Here is a 19,859-nt window from a genome sequence, read left to right as displayed (position 1 = left end):
GTGTACAAGTGTCTCGATTATATCCTATCTTACTGGTCCTTCAGATATATGTCCAGGAGAGGTATCACTGGATCTGTTTTTGGCTTTTTATGGTATATCCATACTACTTCCATAATGGTTACTAATTTGCATTCCCAAAGTGTTCCTATTTCACTACATCTTTAGCAGCACTTGTTTTTGCTCTTGAAGATGGCTATTCTAACTGGGGTGAGATGAAATCTTTGTGTAGTTTTGATTTGCATTTCTTTTATAGCCAGAGAAGTTGAACACTTCTTCATGTATTTATTGATCATTTGTACCTCTTCCTTTGAAAAATCCCTGTTCAATTCATATGCCCATTTCTTCATTGGGATGTTGATTCTTTGGAGGTTGAGTTTTTTATCTCCTTGTAAATTCTGGATATTAGACCAGTAGCAATGAATACCTACCAAAGAATGGGAATTTATCCCATTCTGTGGGCAGTTTCTTAAGTCTAGTGAATGTTTCTTTTGCTGTGCAGAAGCTTTATGTGCAGTCCCATTTGTTCAGTCTTTCTCTTAGGAAGTTGTTGCCAATGACTGTATGTTCCAGTGTATTTCTTACTAATTCCTATGGCTGTTTCAAAATTGAGGCCTTATATTTATTAAGGTCTTTGATCCACTTTGAGTTGATGTTGGTACAGAGTGAGAGACAGAGATCTAGTTTGAGTCTTCCACATGCAGATACCCAGCTTTTATTGAAGAGGCTGTCTTTTCCCATCATGTGCTTTGGGCTCCTTTGTCAAAAGTCAGTTGGCTGACTTTTGTATATGGGTCTTCTCTTCCATTAGTCTTTGTGTCTGTTTTTGTGCCATACTGTGCTGTGTTTATTGTTACGGTTCTATAGTATGGTTTGAAATCAGGTATTGTGATACCTCCAGCATTGGACTTTTTGCTCAGAATTTCTTTGGCTATCTGAGGTCTTTTGTGTCTCATAAGAAGTTTAGGATTGATTTTTCTATCTCTGTGAAGAAAGTCATTGGAATTTTGATAGGAATAGAGTTGAACATATGGATTGCTTTTGATAGTATAGCCATTTTCACAATGTTGATTCTACCACTCCACAAACATAGGAGATCTTTCCATCTTCTGATGTCTTCTTCTGTATTTCTTCAGTAATTTATAGTTTTCATTGAAAAGGTCTTTGGTTTCTTTGTTACTTATTCCTAGGTATTTTTTTTTCTTGAGGCTATTGTAAATGGGATTGTTTCCCCTATTTTGTTCTCAGTCTTTTCATTGTTTGTGTATAGAAACAGTACCTGCTACTTTGCCAAAAGAGTTTATGATTTCTAAGAGCTTCTGAGTGGAGTTTTTAGGGTCTGTTAAGTATATGATCATATCATCTACAAATAAGGATAGTTTTACTTATTTCTTTCCTATTTGGATTCCTTTTATTTCTTGCTCTTGTCTTATTTGCTCTGGCTAGGAATTCCAAAACCATATCAAATAAAAGTGGGGAAAGTGGATATCCTTTTCCTGACTTTAGTGGTGGTGGTTTCAGTTGTTCTCCATTTAGTATAATGTTGGCAATAGGGTATCATATATAACTTTAATTGTGTTGAGGAACATTCCTTCTGTTCCTACTTTCTTCAGTGCTTTTATCATGATAGGGTGCTGAATTTTGTCAAAGGCTTTTTCTGCATCTAATGAGATGATCGTGTGACTTTTGTACTTGCTTCTGTTTATATGCTGTATTACATTTAATGATTTGCATATGTTGAACCGTCCTTGTATCCCTGAAATGAATCTGACTCAGTCATGGTGTATGATCTTTTCAATGCATTGTAGAATTTGTTTTGCCAGTATTTTATTGAGATTTTTGCATCTATATTCATTAAAGATAATGGTCTGTGATTCTCTTTTTCTGTTGCATCTTTATTGGGTTTTGGAATGAGTGTAATGCTGGCTTCATAGAATGAATTTGGTAGTGTTCCTTCCCTTTCTATTTCCTGGAAAAGTTTGAAGAGTGTTGGTATTAGTTCTTAAAGTTGGATTCAGTAGTGAATCCATCAGACCCTAGACTCTTCTTTGTTGGGAGACTATTACTGCTTCAATCTCATTGCTTGTAATTTATGTGGTTGATATCTTCTTGGTTCAATTTTGGTTGGTTGAATGCATCTAGAAATTTAGCCATTTTTTCTAGATTTTCCAGCTTACTTGAATATTAGTTTTCAAAGTTTTCTCTAATGATCTTCTAGAATTCATTAGTATTTGTGGTTATCCTCTTTTTCATTTTATTAACTTGGATCTTTTCGCTCCATGTGTCAGGCTGGCTAAGGATTTATCAATTTTATTAATCTTTTTGAACAACCAACTCTTTGTTTCATTGATTTTTGGTATAGTATTTTTGGTCTTGATTTTATTGTTCTTCACCCCAATCTTTATTATTTTTCTCCAACTGCTAATTTAGGGTTTGGTTCTTATTTTTCTAGAAGCTTAAGGTGCTTAGGTTGTTTATTTGTGATGTCTCTGTTTTTTAATACCAACACTCATAGCTATAAACTTTCCCCTTAGCACAGCCTTTGCTGTGTCCCAGAGGTTCTGGTAGGTTGTATTTCATTTTCATTAGATTCTAGGAACTTTTTAATTTCTTCTCTTATTTCTTTGATGACTCACTGGTCTTTCAGCAGTGTGCTGTTCAGTCTCCATGTGTTTGAATATTTTCTATGGTTTCTTTGGTTATTGAGTTCTAGTTTTATTCTATTGTGATGTGATTTGATAAAGGAGGTTATTCAATGTTCTTAAATTTGTTAAGACTTGCTTTGTGTCCTAAAATATCTATTTTGGAGAAAGTTCCATGAGCTGCTGAAAAGAATGTGTATGTCCTGGTGGTTAGATGAAATACTCTGTAGATGTCAATTATGTTCATTTGGTCCAAAATTCTGAAGTTTCTTTGTTGGTTTTTTGTATGGATGATCGATCTATCTGTAGATTACAGTGGGGTATTGAGGTTTCCCACAGTGGAAAACCTCAATAATAATGTAGTTGGTTGCCCCAGTGTTTGGTGCATTTATGTTAAGAATCATTATTTTCTCTTGATGAATTGTTCCTTTAATTAATCTGAAGTGACTTTCATTGTCTCTTCTGACTAATTTTATTCTGAAGTCTACTTGTCAGATGTAAGAATAGCTACTCCTGTTTGCTTTTTAGCATCCATTTGCTTGAAAAATAATTTTGCACCCTTTCACTGTAAGCCAGTATTTGTTTTTCTCAATGAGATATGTTTCTTGTAAGCAACGTATGGTTGGGTCTTGTTTTTTAATCCACTTTACTATTCTATATCTTTTGACTGAGGCATTGAGACCATTAACAGTCAGTGTTAGTATTTAGAGGTGTGTGGTGTTTTGGGTTATTTTTATTCCCCTTATGTTTACTTTTCCCCTCTTGCTTGTTTACTAGTCTGCTTGTTCAGTCTTTCTTGCATTTTCCTGGCTTTAATTTCTTCTTCTGTATGCAGTGCTGGGTTGGTGGTCATGAATTCTTTTAGTTTTTGTTTGTTCTGGAATGTTTTCATTTCTCCTTCAATTAGGAAAGATAGTTTTGCTGGATAGACCACTCTAGGTTGACAATTATTATTCTTTCAGGGCCTGAAATATATCTTCCCATGACCTTCTTGCTTTTAGAGTTTGTGTTGAGAAATCTGCTATTCTAAAGGGGTTGCCTTTATATGTAACGTGTCTTTTCTCTTTTGCAGCTTTGAGTATTCTTTTTTTGTTCTGTATATTGTGTGTTTTGATTATGACACATCTGGGTGAGTTTCTTTTCTGGTTCTGACGGTTTGGTGTTCTGAAGCCTCCTGAACCTGGATGTCTCTCCCTTTCAGCTATTACATTATTGAGTAAATTAATCTATGTCTTTAGTTTATCATTTCTCCCCCTATACCTGTGATTCACAGATTTGGTCTTCTGATGGTGTCCCAATGTCTTACATGTTCCATTCATATTTTCTTAGCATTTTTTTTCATGGTCTGATTCCTCTACATTGTCTTCTGCTTCTGATACTCTATTTTCAACTTGCTCCACTCTGTTAGCAAAGCTTTTGATTGAAGTTTTTATTTGTGATATTGAGCTGTTCATTTCAAATTGGTTATTTTTTTCAGGATTTCTTTATCTTTATTGATTTCCTCTTACATATCTTGCATGTTCTTCTTAATTGCAGTCATCTATTTGTTTTAATTCTCTTTGAGCTCTTTTAGTTGTTTGTTCATATCTTCTTCGAGTTCAGACACTAGCTTGTGTGTCTCCTGTTTGAGTTCATTGATCACTTACTATTATTTTTTAGAATTCAATATTTTGTATTTTCTCCTTTTTGTGGTTATTTAGATCTTGAGTGGTAGAGTTGGCTTTTGAGGGAGAGCTAATGCCTTGTTGCTTCATGTTTCTGTGTTGAGTTATGCATCTGGGTTTGTTTTTAGTTAGAGGTTCCAATCCCCTGTGCCTCTTTAGTTGGGGTTCTATGAAAGATTATTCAGGAGTAGGTGGGGGTTGAGCTCTTGTGTTGTTTTCTTATCTCTCGATGAGGGGGTAGTGGCTCAATAGAAATCCCTTCAACTTCTTATCCCCAAGATGCTGGATTCTACTGTCTGTTCTACATAGGGCAAGAAGGCTTAACTAGTAAAGCTGTCACAGTTGTTAAACTGCAGTCTTGAAGTTACAATAATCCCTAATGAAGATTAATTACTGCTACTGTTTCAGTATCTTTGGTTGTCTGTTGAAGCAGAGAGGAATCTTTGTTGTCCTGAAAAGCTAAAGATAGTAAGGGTTGTAATGGGGTGGAGATGGAGGGGGCAGAGAAGCTCTAGTGAATAATATGAGGTGAAAAGTTTATGTAACAGAAAAGGGTGGTAGCTGACCTAATAGAAGGGATTAGTTAAGAGGCAGATAGGGATAGGTAGAAATGATCAAGTAGATAATAAGATGGGGAGAGGGAGGGAGAACAATGGAGAAAATTGAACAGACAAACAAGTATAAACTCCACAGAACAGAAAAAAAAATCAAAAATCTGAGAATCTCTTTATTAAAAGTGTTGGTAGTAAAGGAGAATTTGGGGTGGGTAAACAGAGAGAAAGGAAGTTGATAGCTAGGAAGTTCTAGTGGTTGACAGAAAGAAAATGTAGGTTGGGAAGGGTGGTAGAAAAGGGAAGGAGAAGAATGGTTTAGGGTTGCAAACTCAAAGGTGGTTATGGGGCTTCCCATACTGTGACTCCCAGTGACTACAGTTGGGAGAGAGAGGTGGGCCTACAGAGAAAATTGGGGATCGAGAATGCAAAACTGCTGTTGGAATGTGCAGAAAAAGAAGCTGCAAATAAAGGAGTAAAAAAATCTACATCACAGATTTAGCAGCAACAAACACAAATTTTATGTAAAAATTGCGAACCGTGTCTGAGTCTTTCAGTCTACTAGATGGCAGCTAAATTTGATATCTGCCTGTGGAATGGCGTCTGATGCTGGAGAGAGGGCAGTGTTTAAAGATCTAAGTAGGATGTCTGGAGTTTGTACTATCAACTTGCCAGCCTCACCCCATCCATACTTGCAATTTTCTCCTCTCTCAAGGTCCCAGAATTTACAGTCAGTAGTTATAAAGAAATGCAGGACTTTGTCCAGATGTCCTCACTGGTGGAGGTCTCTGGTGGGGTTGTAGTTGCAATTCGCTGTTGGTAGCCTTGTCCCTGCTACCATACTGTTCACTAGGCAACTTTTTAAGCCACACTGTGTCACGTTCCCTGAGACCTCTGTAGGCTGCCACTGGGTCCCTGTAAGTTCTCCCTGGTACGTACCTATTCCTCGCTGGCCTTCACTGCTCCCTGCAGTGGGTGCCTGGGCTCCGGAGTGTGGGGGCAGTCACACAGCCTCCAGGGAAGCTTAGTGGTCTCCAGAGAGGTTGTTCGTTCAAGGGCCTGCAGCTCGGTGAGACTCCACTTCTGCTTGCTGGATCCCAGCAGCTTTCTTCAGCAGGTTGCATGCAGTGTAGCCAGATGGGTTGTAGTCCTCTCTGTGGTGTTGAGTGTTGACAGCGCAAATCACAGGTGGAAGTCAGAGATTCCACATCCATGAGTCTTGTGGGTCCAGGTCAACGCAGGCACTTTCAGAACTCATTCTGCAGTTCTCTGTGTTGGTTTTTTGCAATTCGGGGAGAGACTGAGAAATGGAAAACAAGACAAAGCAAAAAACACTCCCCAGCCATCAGGTGTGGCAGCCGGAATCCCTCCAGAGCTGTTTTGTGCTATAAAAATATAATTTAAAGATTGATCATTGTGCACTTGGTTGCCTGTACTTTGGCAGTATCTTACTTGGTGGAGTAGCAGGTGCCCCTGTCCTCAACAAACATTAGAACTTGATAAAGTTGAGAAGAAGTAGCTTGTGTCATTTTATGAACTTAAAATGTTTCTGAACTTAGCCGGGTGCTGGTGTCTCAAGCCTGTAACCTTAAAGGGCTGGAAGGCGAGGCTCAAGCCATAGAGCACCTGCCTACCTACCTAGTAAGTAAGTTCAACGCCCCAGTACCACCAAACAAAAAAAGTTTCTAGTTTTGGCTGTACTGGGGTTTGAACTCAGAGTCTTGCACTTGCTAGGGAAGCACTCTACCAATTAGCACTTTTTGCTTTTAATTATTTTTCATATGGTGTCATGTACTTTTTTGGCCCAAGCCAGCCTCAGATTGCAATCCTCTATCCATGCCTCCATTGTAGCTGGGACCAAAGGTATGCTCTACCACACCCAGCTTCTTCATTGAGATGGGGTCTCAGTAACTTTTTCTCTGAGCTAGCCTTGGACCACAGTTCTCATGATCTCTGCCTTCCAAGTAGTTAGTACTGTAGGTGTGAGCTTCTGTTAAAATCTGAATGTCTTTATTAAATGAATCCAAAAAACCCATTTCTAGTAGAATTTTGAAAGTTCAAAGCTGAGTGTGGTTACACAGGCCTATAATCCCAGCACTCAGAAGGATGAGGCAGGAGGATCACCAATTTCAGGCCAGCCTGACCCTCTCATTGAGAAGGAAAGAAGGGGAGGAAGAAGTAAGGAACTTCATAATTTCTCAACAAATGTAAAGATACTTAATCATGTAATTTATTGCTCAATATAGAAATGGCAGGTACAGAACTGTAATCCAGATATCAGTTCTGATTCCTGAATATTTTCTTTGATATAACTAAGGACAGTCTCTGGCTGGATTCACCCAAAGCCAGTACCCTTAGGGATTTGTAGGGGAGCAGGGCTGTTGTAGATGACTGCCACAGAGGACCACAATTGGCTGCTCCCTTACTTCCCCTTCTGAAGGTATGACTAAACCTTTGGAAGCAAAGCGCCCACCCAGATTTAGAGCTGGGAGTGACATCACTGAAGAAAGCCAAGTGTAGCTCTTCCAGAAGCACTTGCAGTGACCCACAGCCCCTTCAAGTTACGTGCTCCGTTTGCTTGTCATCTATACCCAGTGCCTTGTATGCGACAGGGACCCAGTACCTATCTGTGCAATGAATAGATGGATTTATGACATAAATGGCTGATTTTGTCACACCCTGCCTGGACAAGGATGTGGAGGTTAGACTGAGTGCATCATGTAGGGACTAAAGTGCCAGAGAGAGCCTGCGTGGAGAAGGCCTAGGTAAGAATATGATTCATTAGCATAGGGTCTTTGTCAGACTTTGAAATTTGTACTTGATTTTATAAGTACTACAAGAAGCCACTGTATGGTCCTAAACACTAAATAAATTGCAGAGTAATGACAGCATCATTGCTGCAAAGTCTGTCTGGCAGTGGTTTGGAGGGAAGAGGGTAGGTACTGAGGGCAAAGGAACCAGTAAGTACCTCTTTGAAGTATTTCAAGCACACCAATTTTCTTATTCCTGTATAAGATACCCCACCCCCCAATGTTTGGGTCTATTTAAAATGGTTTTATTTTTAAATGTGTGTATTAGATTCTGCTTCGTGAAGGCTGCAAGAAGATTCTTGTAGCTGACTCTTTGTCATTACTGAAGAAAATGCACCGAACTCAAATGAAAGGTGTTCTGGTTGATGGTGGGTAAAATTAAAATAATATTACAAGAAGAGGTGGAGAGGATAGAAGCAGAGCTTAATCAGAGTGTGTGCTTTCTTACAGAGGAAAATATCTGTGAATCATGCCTTGCCCCTGTCCTTCCTACAGGTAAGGTGCTTGGGGGGAAAATGAATTTCCCAAGTCTGTATGAATGACGAGTGGGATTGAGATTTTGAAATTAGCTACTTACTATCTAAAAAAATTACACCATCCAGTTTAGGGGAGGATTTCAGCCCACGTCCCCATATGCTCAGCTCAGTAATGCTGCTGCGATCTGCAGAGCCAAGACTTATGCTCCAGAATTCATCGGCATCTCCTGGAGCCTTGTGAAGCCCACAGTGCAGGCCCCACTCAGGGGCCAGGAGACAGCCTGAGAATGTGCCTTTCTGCCAGCTCTCAGGTCATGTCAATGCTGCTTAAGAGCCGCTCTTGGAGAACCACTCTTCTACAGTAAAACAAAACCAAAGAAAACTTACCATCCCTGTGTTTACATTCCAAGGGGGAAGAATTGTGTGGATATCTAGGGAAACTTTATAGGAATCTTCTCGGCTGTGTAGTTCTAGCCACCCAGGTTGTCTGGCAGCTCAGTGGAAGCATAGTACGCAGTATCTAATAGGACTGTGACTAAATGATACGTTGTTGTTTACTTCTATTTCTTGCCACGGGGGAACAATAATAAGCCCCTTACTTAAGGATCATTAGGACATGAGAAGAGGAAACTCACGGAACATGACAATAGAAATGAAAGCATAGTAGTCACTTCACTAAAAATGCTTTCTAAATACAAATTCAGTATGGGTAGACTCCCCTGACCTCATGTTTACATAACATTAAGGGCTGTTTACTGGGCAGTGGTATTAGGAGTCCTTCCACTTAGGTTCTTTTCTACACGAAGCAGATTTGAGTTTTTAAATGCCTCTATTAACACCATAGTGCACGCAGGGAAAGAAATGAGCTTTCATAGTGTTTCAACAGAAAGGAACACTGTGCAACTCTGAGCAGTTCACCTTGTACCAGAACCGAGGCGGCCGCACATTGAATGAGGGGACCTGTCTAAGAAGTGAAACGCAGGGCCACAGCCTGGGCTCTGACCCAAGTTGCCTGGGACATCAGTGAAGACCTGGGAAAGCATTTTTATAAGCCACAGACTGGACTTCAGAATGTGGTCTGTAAAGATTAGATGTGGCTGGATTGCAGCCCACATAAGCACATGCACATACTCATTCTAGGTTTTGAAAATAGATATTGCTGTATTTGCTGTGAAATTGTCCGCTTTTATTGTCTTTGGTAACTGACACAGAGTTCAAGCAAGTAACCTATGAATCACAATTCAAGCAGCACAATTACAGTACCAGCCTTGTGTTTGTTCACTCCACCCCTCAGGAATGCTTCTGTGAGATGGCCATCCTTAAAGGGTGAACAATTAAACCACAGCTGTACTTTATCAGGAATGGCTTCACAGTTTCCTGGTCTGCTTGTTATACTGAGTGTCTCTCCTTTCTTCTTCTCCCAACCCTCCCCAGATGCAGCTAAGCCCTTCAGCGTGGTGGTCTTCCACTGCCGGCACATGTTCCACAAGGAGTGCCTGCCCGTACCCAGTATGGTGAGTTGGCACTGCAGTACCTGTCAGCTAAAGAAAAATGGATGCAGCCAGAGGGAGGTGCTCAGAATTAACACCAGTCATTTTTATGACTGTATGGGGTTTTAGAACTGTAATATACAATCACTCCCTCTGTATCTATGGGTTCTGCACCCATGGAGTCATCCAACCTCAAATCAAAAATATCTGTGGATGGGAGGCAGAGCTCTGGAGATCATGGTTTGAGGCCAGCCCAGGCAAAAAGTTGGTGAAACTGCATCTCAAAAACCAAGCCAGGTATGGTGGGTCTGTAATCCCAGCTATCTGGGAAGCAGAGGTGGTGGGTTGCAGTCTGAGGGGAACCCCAGGCCAAAAGCACAAGACCCTATCTAAAAAATAAAGCAAAAAATTAAATAATAATAATAATACTGAAGACATGGCTCAAGTTGTAGAGTACCAGCCTAACAAATGTGAGACCCTGGGTTCAAAACTCCAGTATGCACTCCCCCGAAAAAACAATTGGGGGCCAAAACTGTCTGAGCTGACTATATACAGGCTATTTTTTTCTTGTCATTATTCACTAAATAACATAAGTATTATTATTAGTGTAACAAGTGTTTATATTGTATCAGGTATTGTAAGTAATCTACAAATGATTTGAAGTGGGTGAAGCATACTATAGTAAAAGCAAGCCCAGTTAAGCAAATTCATCAGGTGGAATCGATGACTGTTGAACTATAGTGCTATACAGTATATAAAATGATATCATTTTATATCAGGCTGCAAAAGCTCCTTACTTGTGTATCGCTATGCTCTTATCATTTAGTGTCAAGTCACGGTCCCCCAGGCCACAGTACACTGTTTCTGCTGTGTCCCTTGAGTTCCAGGGTAACACTAGACTGAATCCTATGTGAATCAAAAATAACCTCCAGAAAAAAAGAATGACATTTCATTACTTTGAAGCTCCCCACCCCCTCAACTAATGCTACCATAATACTTCTGAATGTGAAAGTAGTGAGAGAATGTATTTTTAATCTGTGTTTTTTAATAACGTTTGCAGAACTCTCCTTCACAGTACTGCAACATCTGCAGTGCTAAGAATCGAGGACCAGGAAGTGCAATTCTGGAGATGAAGAAATAGCGGGATGCAGCTCACCAGTCTCTCCCTTACCTCTCTGTTCTTGCAACCACAAAAGCATCTGTTGACACCAGTGTTGTAAAGAGACTTGTTCACAGTTATGTTGTACTCAGATCAGTTTCTCCGTCTCTGCCTGCCTCCCAGAGGTTTCTCCTTGCTGGTAATAAAGAAGATGGGGCTTTTCGTATGTCTTGAACTGTTCGAGTTCAGAGTCAGTATTTCATCCTTTATTTGTTTGGCTCATCCCTTTTTTTTAGCAAATGAAAACATGTCTCAGATTTAGAAATGAATTTTTTAGACCTTAGTAAAGCCATTCAACCATGAAGTATACTGCTGAGAATTATCCTAGCTCTCTGAGAATGTCACCAAATATAGTTATCCAGTAAGCCCTGTCACAGCTTGGATCTTGTTCTCCCATGCTCTGCTGCAATGATTCTGCCATTCTGGGCTTGGCTTTTTTTTATATATGGCATTTAATGAAATGCTGTATAAGTTGTCATTCATTCAGTGACATCTGGGAATAGCATTAGCAGCCAATGTCCTGTGACTTTGTATTTATTAACCCCATTGCTCTGTGCATTCTGACTGGAAGAGTATCTGGCCTTGTCAGGCACTCTGTATTTGTTGGCAGAATAAATGTTTGCTCTTCTCATTTGATAGACATTTACTGGAATGAACAATTGTCATTAAGAAGTCTAGTACTCCCTTAAAGAATAGAAGAGAGTTTCAGCTCCTTAGTATCTGAGACATTGAGTTTAGGTTTTGCAAGTAGGGAGGAAAGCTATCTTGTCAAACCTGAGGGGGATTCTCAAGAGAAATGGGATGGCTTAATATCAGAGACTGGGTAGAGGTTGTTCCTTTTTGCCTTTGCAGAGCCTCATTATAGAATAAAGCATATAATGAAAGGAGCTCAAATGAATCACCATGTCTTACAGTTGTTGACTAGTTTTGTGGACACATTGCCATCCTCTAATGGGTGTAACAGTATGAGAAACTCATTGTTCCTGTCATTGGTTCCATAAACAGAAATGAGAGCAGCCCTCTGCTGCTGTCCTTTGGTGGGAAAATGGGATGCTGATGAGTCCTGAGCACCTGCAGACACCCAGCCTTCACTCAGCCACCACTCAGCCATCCCCATGCTCATCTAACTCAGCATATCCCCAGGAGGAAGATGGTATGCCCATGGGTTTGCAGAAGAAGAAACCTAAGTGCAGAGATGTAGTCATGGTCACAGAGGTGGCTGCCTGACCTCAAATCAGGGCTCCCTGTCCCCTTCAGAAATCCACAGGCCAAATTCAGAGGAAAGGCATGGGCCACCTCTTCATAAGGAAATTAAAATTCTCTAGCAGATAGCAGATTTGTTAATGATAAATATTTTAGGACTGGATGTTTCTCTGTTATTATTGAATGCACTCCTCAGCCCCCTCATATGACCTCATTCCAAGACTAGTATTGTTTCTGCTATACTCCTAGGTTTTAGTTTTTATCAGAAAATTTTGTCTTTAACAAACTTGTAAATAAGCCCAACTTTTTGTTGTTCTCCACATTATTGATTTAATGTAAAGGTTCAGCTTCAGTTTATATCCTTTATGGCTTGAGCAGGTTCATTTCCAAAAATGTTCTGTTATAAAACTATCAATAGGATTTACTAATTTCAATAAGTCATTTTGTTTCAGGGGTGAATTATAAGTCACATTTGAACATAAAGCCCTGGGTACAGAAAAGGAAGAAATAAACATTCTTCATTTTTAAGTGATAAATATGTTCATCCCCCCCATTTCAGAAATAACACATTAGGAAATTCATGAACAAGATAGATCTCATTGTTAATTTTTTTTAAAAACCCACCAACTCTCTCCCTGAAATGATTTTCCTTTTGTATATAAACTATATTGGACATTTGTACTAAGGGACATCTGACAAAATAATCAAAATGCTAGTTGATTAACTATTTTTTCATGTGTGACTAACCCAATTTAAAATGTAGGTCAGAAGCAAACCTATTCCAGTTGTAGTGGCAATGAGAAACACAGTTGCAAAATGCATATTTCAGGTGCTCTCCATATAGAAAACTGTTCTCTGAGTGTGAAACTGCCAAGTTCAAAGATATTTTGTGATAGCAGTTTTATTTTTGGCCAGAAGAATTCTCTACTATTTGATGCTCATCCTTGAAACTTTTTTGAGTGCTCAATAACTTTTTAAATTATATTAGTATATAATAGTTGCACAGGGGGATGCTTGTGACATTTACATATGTGCTTCCAATATATCTTAGTTAAATTTACCCCCTCCATCCTTCTTCCTCCTTCCCCACCCTTCTTAGAACAATTTCAACAGGTTTCATTCTTCTATTTTCACATATATTCACATGTGAAATACATCCACGATAGTCACCCTCATTCACCCTTTCCTTATGCCCACCTTCCTTCCACTGGCACCCATTCCCAGCAAAGACCTGTTTTACACTCTGCCCTTCATTTATATTTTTGAAGTATATATTGATAGTTCAAGAGAGTTTTACCTTGGTACTTCAGGCATGTATTTATTGTGCTTCAATCAAATTAACCCTGCTCCCGTTACTTAACTCTTTCTCTGTCACCATACACCCCTAATATTTAAAAAAAATTTGGTTAGTGTATATTTATTGTACAAAGGTGTTTCATTGTCATATTTCCATACATGCATATAATATACTTTGATCAAATTTACCCCTTCTATTACTTTTTAACATCCACTTCTCCTTTCCCCTCTTTATCATGTTTTTTTTACTTTGTAAAAAATAACTTTATTAGCATGTATTAATTGTAAAAACTGAAGAATTTCATCTTAATTTTTCCATACATGCATGTAATATACTTTAATCATACTAACCTACTCTAGTACTCTTTTTTTTTTTTTATCGTTGTGCTGGGTAGGGGTACATTGTGGCACTTACAAAAGTTCTTCTATCAAATATATCATACTTGAGTTCACCCCTCCACCATTCTTCTTTATCCCCCTCCTCTCCTCCCATTCCTGGAATCATTTCAACAGGTATCATTTTTACATTTATATACATATATACACACACAGTGCTTGCACCATACTCACCCTCCTTCACCATTTCCCCACCTCCTCCTCCCTCCCACCATTACCACCCCCCCCCACACACACACACAGGACCTGTTCCACTCTCTTTACTATGATTTGTCTTCCTTGATGCCTGATGGAGACAAGTGTAACATCCACTTTCCAAAGTTTCCATTCGCTGGCTTTCTAAAAGTGAACCTTTTTCTTCACTCTCAAAACATGTTGGTAAAGACCTTAAATCCAGATACTATGAATGTCAGAATAGGTCAGATCACCACAGATCAGTTGATGCAAATGGATTAAACTAAAACATTTTTTCTAAAATTAATCCAGATTTTTTCCCTAATTATTCCAAATAGCCTCCGTCTTTCCTTTGGCTTTAACATTGACATGTGAATGATAAATTTTCAAAATCCCCTAACTCATCTTTACTACAGTGATCAGTTAATTTGTGATCCCAAACAGAATGTGAGGGGCCACTGTGAAAAATTAATCCATACCAATGTGTGAAGCCAGTACTCCCTGGCAACCTGAGAAGCCACCTTCATATGACTCACAGTACTATTGGAACCAGAGTTTTGGACCCAAAGCTCAAACTCCTAAGATTCCACATGCCAGGTCGGGCCATTCCCCACTAAATGCCTAATAAAGAAGCATGGTAAAGGCAGAGAAGGATTTATTACATGCCATGGAAAGAGGCAGATTAAGCACTCAGCTCATCTTCAGCCATCTTCGGGATATAGACATGAGCTATAAGTATAAGTAGACAAAAGAATTGGGGGTAGGGGACAAAGGTATGCATAGTTAAACAGTCCCAGTCACAGGTGTGTTCTGGTTGACCATCATCTCAGTCCAAGGGTTCTGGGAGAGATTCTGGAGTTGTTACCTGGAGCCAGGCAGGTGGTCCATCCAAAGGAAGGTCTACTATTAGGTATAGTTTCTGTCCCTTGTCATGAAGATGTTATCTGTCTTTTCTAAAATCAAGGTGATTGCAAAGTGACTAGAAAGAGAATGACTTAGAGCAAAGGCAGATACAAGATGGAGTCAGGGATGACAAGCTTCTCCTGTTTTTAGTTAATTGTGGACTCAAAGAGTCAGTGCTTTTTGGCAAAAGCACTTTGAGCATCTCTTACACTATTGGTGCCACACCACATGTAAAAGATTGAAGAAAATTATACACTTAAAGGCAAAACTAACTGTCATTTCTGCCTACTAAGAGATAGTATATATGTCAAACTGATGGATAGCAACTAGACGTAAGCAGGAAGAAAGAAAAAAATCATTGTAATTGAACTTCTCAACTCCACTAATCGCCATTAAGATCAAGCCCAGAGGTTATCACAGGATGGTTTGATATGCTTTTTGATACATTTTTCACCTAAAAGCTTAGTCCTCTCTTTATTCAAGAGTAATCTACATCTTAAACATCCTATGGCTGGGAGTTTACAAAGATAAACTTAACAAAACAAAGATGCTGCCTCCTTGACATCTGATAGAACATAGGCTAGTAATTTCCAAGAGACACCATCAATTAGAGCAGGTAGTTTATACAGGTAATCTCTAATTTACCAAGACACTGATGCAAACCTATGAAATCACACCAGGGACCAAAAGGACTCAAAGCTAAAACTTCCCCAATAAATATTCCAACCTTAAAACCTGGCTTGTCATTCTCCCTCTAGAGGCAACATACTTTCAGTCTGTTGAAAGTATATTCTTTTCCCAATAAACTTGACTATTGCTTTTACTAATCTTCTCAACTTGCTTGAAATCTTCTGCCAGAAGCAAAAACTGAGGTATTTATCAGCACTATTTTTCAGGTAACAGTACCAGGAAGGAGGAAAGTCTTGCTTCCTCTCCCCACCCCCCACCCTTTTTTTATTTAACATCACTGAAACATTACATAAAAATCACTAACAGTGAAGATAATAAAAAAGATAACCATTTCTCTAGCTTCTAAAACTATCCACAATTCTAGTAGGGTTTCTTAATAAAAACCAAAAAGGAAATAAACTCACTGAAGCCCACTGGAATTCATTGAATGTAGCTATAAATTTTAAAAACGTAAAACAATATTATAATGACATGTCTTTTGAACAAGTCTCTATATTCTTTCATTTGTTTATTTAAATTATAATTTCAGTGTTGAAAGATTCCATGAAAATATACTTAATTGAAAGGAATAAAGACAATAAATGACCCAGTTTCCTCTGTTAATCCACTTGACTATTGCTGTTTAGTCAGTACCCATAGAAAACTATGACAGCTCTCCATGAACTTGCACAATTATGTTGCCTATTTCTTCCTTTCAAATGTAAAAATTTATCTTCATTTTGTCTAAAATATAAATTTGCATGTCATTTCAATTTTTCTCCAAAATTTCTAGTGATGTGTATAAACAGGATTCCAGGGCCAGGACCCGATTGCAATTGCCTCTAATCCTAGACACTCTGGAGACAGAGATTGGGAGGACTGTGATTTGAGGACAACCCGGGCTAAAAGATAGCCAGATCCCCATCTCAACCAGTGGGATGATGGGTGTGGTAGTGTCCCTCTGTCATCCATCTATACAGGAAGAGTAAACAGTAGGATCACCATTGAAACTGGCCTAGGCAAATATACAAGACCCTATTTAAAAATAACTAAGGCAAAATGATTAGGGGTATGCCTTAAATGGTAATGTGCCTACTTAGCAAGGGAGAGGCCCTGAGTCCAAACCCTAGTACCATCAAAAAAAAAAAAAAAGGTACTCCAGGTATATCTTGAGAAATTTATGACTCTTACAGTAAACAAACATGGCTGGGTCTCTTGGGATTCAGGATATGGCACAGAACAGTCTGGGATAATGGCTCTTGCTTAGCTTCCCAGGCTGTTTGAAAAGGAACTCATTCTAGGGAAGGAGAGTCAAGGTGCTTCTTTAGTCCATTAGCCAGAGTGTTTATGAAGTTAACTGGTTTTGAGTGCATGATAAGAAGGTGGTAGCATTGAAATCATAATTTGTCCAAGTTGCAAAAACAGTAAGGGCCAAGGAAAGGAGAGGGGACAGCAATTAAAATTTTTCTTAAATGAAAAATTGTATTACTAGAAGTGCTGTAGAGTGCACACATGCTACACTAATGGAATCTGAAGGAGAGGAGAAACTGAAACATCAAACCATCTGCAGATTCTGGGCTGCTAAGTAGAAGAAATTACTGAGACTTTGAATGAGCAAAAGTTTGTCCAGAGCTCTATGGTGGCTTAGAGTTGATCTTCTGCAAATTGAGAGCTGAGGGCTTTAGGAAGAGTCAACCATCCAACCTGGGTGATTAAAAGATGTTTTAAGAAAATAAAGATGAATATTTCATTGATGCTAAGCCCTTCCATCTCCAGCAAATACCCAGTAAGCTCTAGTATAAAAATAGTGTCATGTCTGAGTAATTTTTAGAACTGAGGAGCTTTGTTCCACCTCCTGAATCTTGAAGGTCAGAGAGAAGTGAACAGTAGAAGGAGCTGGAGCTAAGTGGGAACAGGTGCTGAGAGCCACAGTGCTACAGCAAGAATATAAAAACCCTAGAGTATTACATCATATTGAAAAGCTTCGGCACAACAAAGTGAGGAGACAACCTGCAGAATGGGAAAAAAATCTTTGCCAACTGTTCATTGGACAGAGAATTTGTATTCAGAATAAAAAGTCAAACATCTTAATGACAACAAATAGTCCAATTAATAGGAGCAGATGATCTGAGAAGACACTTCAGGAATGAGTAAGTACGAATAGCTAATAAATACATGAAAATGTTCATCTCTAGCCATCAGGGGAATGCAAATCAAAACTACACTGTGATTCTACTGCATCCCAGTCAGAATGGCTATCATCAAGGAAACACAAAACAAATACTGGAAAGAGGGAAAAGCAACCCTTAGGCACTCTTCGTGGGGGTGTAAGTTAGTGCATCCACTATGGAAATGAGTATGGAGATTCCTCAAAAATCTACAAATAGAACTTTCCCATGATCCTGCTGTACAACTCCTGGGTATATATCTGAAACAAAGTCAGCATACAGAAGAGAGACCTGCATATCCATTTTTATTACAGCACCATTCATAATAGCCAAGTTACGGAACCAGCCTCAGTGTCCATGATAAAAGGATAAAGAAAAAGCGATGTATATACACCATAGAGTTTTATTCAGCCATCACAATCATGTCATTTGCAGGAAAAAAGAAAGAGCCAGAGATCCTTAGGTGAAATAAGCCAGACAGATAAGTATCACTTTTTTTTGTCAAATATGGAAACTAAGGTAAAAAAGATGACTCAACATAGAGAAGGGATTATTAGAGATTGGGAGAGGCTCAAAGTAAGGAGAAAGGGGTGGAGTAGAGAGGTAGGAGAGGGGAGGGTAGACAAGATCAAAGCTCAATATATGCATGTATGGAATGCTATCATGAAACCTGTTAATTTGTACAATTAATATGTGTTAATTATAATAACTAACTTTTTTAAAAACTGGAATTTTCAGGAGTATCAAGAGACCAGTCTTTCCAAAGGAAATAGATAAAATCCTTGATCCAGTTTTATGTGAACTTGGAAGGATTAGGTGACAGCTACATCAAATTACACATCTACATGTATATTGACAAAATTTGGCCATAACATGCAAATTTAAGCTTTGGTTTTTAAAGTAACTTTAGTTCAAAAACTATATGCATTTTGTCATTAGACTTGTTCTGATTGTAATGTGGATCCTGTTTTACAGACACATCTGTCTAATCTTCATGTCCAGTATTCTGTCCAATCTTCATGATTGGTTACATTGTGTCTGTCCTGTATACAAATAGAAATATTTGTAGATGACATAAGTATGGGTGAAAGAAACTCACAAATATTAGAATGAAAAGTGAAAATTACCTTATGTTTAATAATGTAACAGAGGTATAATGCAAAATTCTCAAATTATACTCAAAAAATTATTTGTATGAGAATGTGTTAGTGGAAAATGGGTTAATAATCCAAACAAGGAGGAGCCTTGCATAAGAAAACATTTTGTTCTGAAATTGCACCTCAGTATTATGTCTGCTTTGACATTTACTAAGCAGCAATTTGGATATTATTTGCCCTTTCTTGGCATCCTTTGCCCTAAGTGTAAAATGGGGTGACAGTGACTTAGTAGTACCTACTTGGGAAGATGTTGATAACATTAAGCAAAGTGGTGCCAGGAAAATGCTTAGCTTACTAGAACAGGAATTGTAAGTAGGATGTAGCAAAGACTTAATATCTGCATGTGAGAGGGTCCTGGTCTTCCCACCTCTACCACTGTTGATCTGTGACCAATAGGACATTGCCGAATAATTACATTATTCCCAAGATTAGGTAATAAAAAGACACTAGAGGAAGCCAGGTCATGAATGGAGAGGCCCATTGGTGAGGAACTGAAGCCCCCTCTACAGCTGGATCCTGATCTAGGAAGTAATCCTCCAGTTGCAGTCAAATCTTCAGAGTCTGCAGTTGCAACCAACAGCTTGACTGCAAATTCATAAGGACTATCAGGATTCCTGATTCTCAGGAGCCATGTAAGATAATGTTTGCTATTTTAAACCAGTAAGTTTTGGCATAATTTGTCACACAGCAGTAGATAAAAAATATAAATGATTAATAAACATTAGCTGGTTACTGTTAGTTGACCACAAATATGGACCATCAGTAACATTTTAATAGGTTATCTTTCCTATTTACAGGAAATGGCATTCTCCATTCTCTATGCTTTGTTTATGGTTAGGGCATTTTTAAAACAGATTTTGACAAAATAGGAGTAGATAGTATAGAATTTGAAATCATACCATTTAAGAAACAAATGAAGAAAATGTATAGTACAATATTTAAAAGTCGTGGATTGAGGGGCATTTTAACTATGTGAAGTTTAGAAGCATTATGCATAAAAGAGGAAAGGGAAGGTAGCTTCATGTTGTTCAGAAGTCTAGCGGCTAAGATGAATCAGTGCAAGTAGCAAGGACGGTACAGGCTCAACATGAGAGTATTCTCTAA

The 19,859-nt window shown here is 38.7% G+C and overlaps 1 protein-coding gene across 1 annotated transcript in view; it reads left to right on the top strand.

The window, feature by feature from the left end:
* Positions 1–11,676, top strand: part of Vps41 (VPS41 subunit of HOPS complex) — a 162,324-nt gene extending 150,648 nt beyond the window's left edge. Inside the window, exons 26-29 of the mRNA XM_074065353.1 lie at positions 7,933–8,032; positions 8,115–8,159; positions 9,575–9,654; positions 10,691–11,676. Coding sequence (XP_073921454.1) covers positions 7,933–8,032; positions 8,115–8,159; positions 9,575–9,654; positions 10,691–10,771 — 306 coding nt within the window. The 3' untranslated portion in view covers positions 10,772–11,676. The remainder of the gene's footprint in view (positions 1–7,932; positions 8,033–8,114; positions 8,160–9,574; positions 9,655–10,690) is intronic.
* The last annotated feature ends 8,183 nt before the right edge of the window (positions 11,677–19,859 follow it).

Source organism: Castor canadensis, chromosome 2, assembly GCF_047511655.1.
Source record: "Castor canadensis chromosome 2, mCasCan1.hap1v2, whole genome shotgun sequence".
NCBI classification, from domain to species: Eukaryota; Metazoa; Chordata; class Mammalia; order Rodentia; family Castoridae; genus Castor; species Castor canadensis.
Note: the sequence above shows the minus strand (reverse complement) of the source record. Positions and strands in the feature narration are given on the sequence as shown.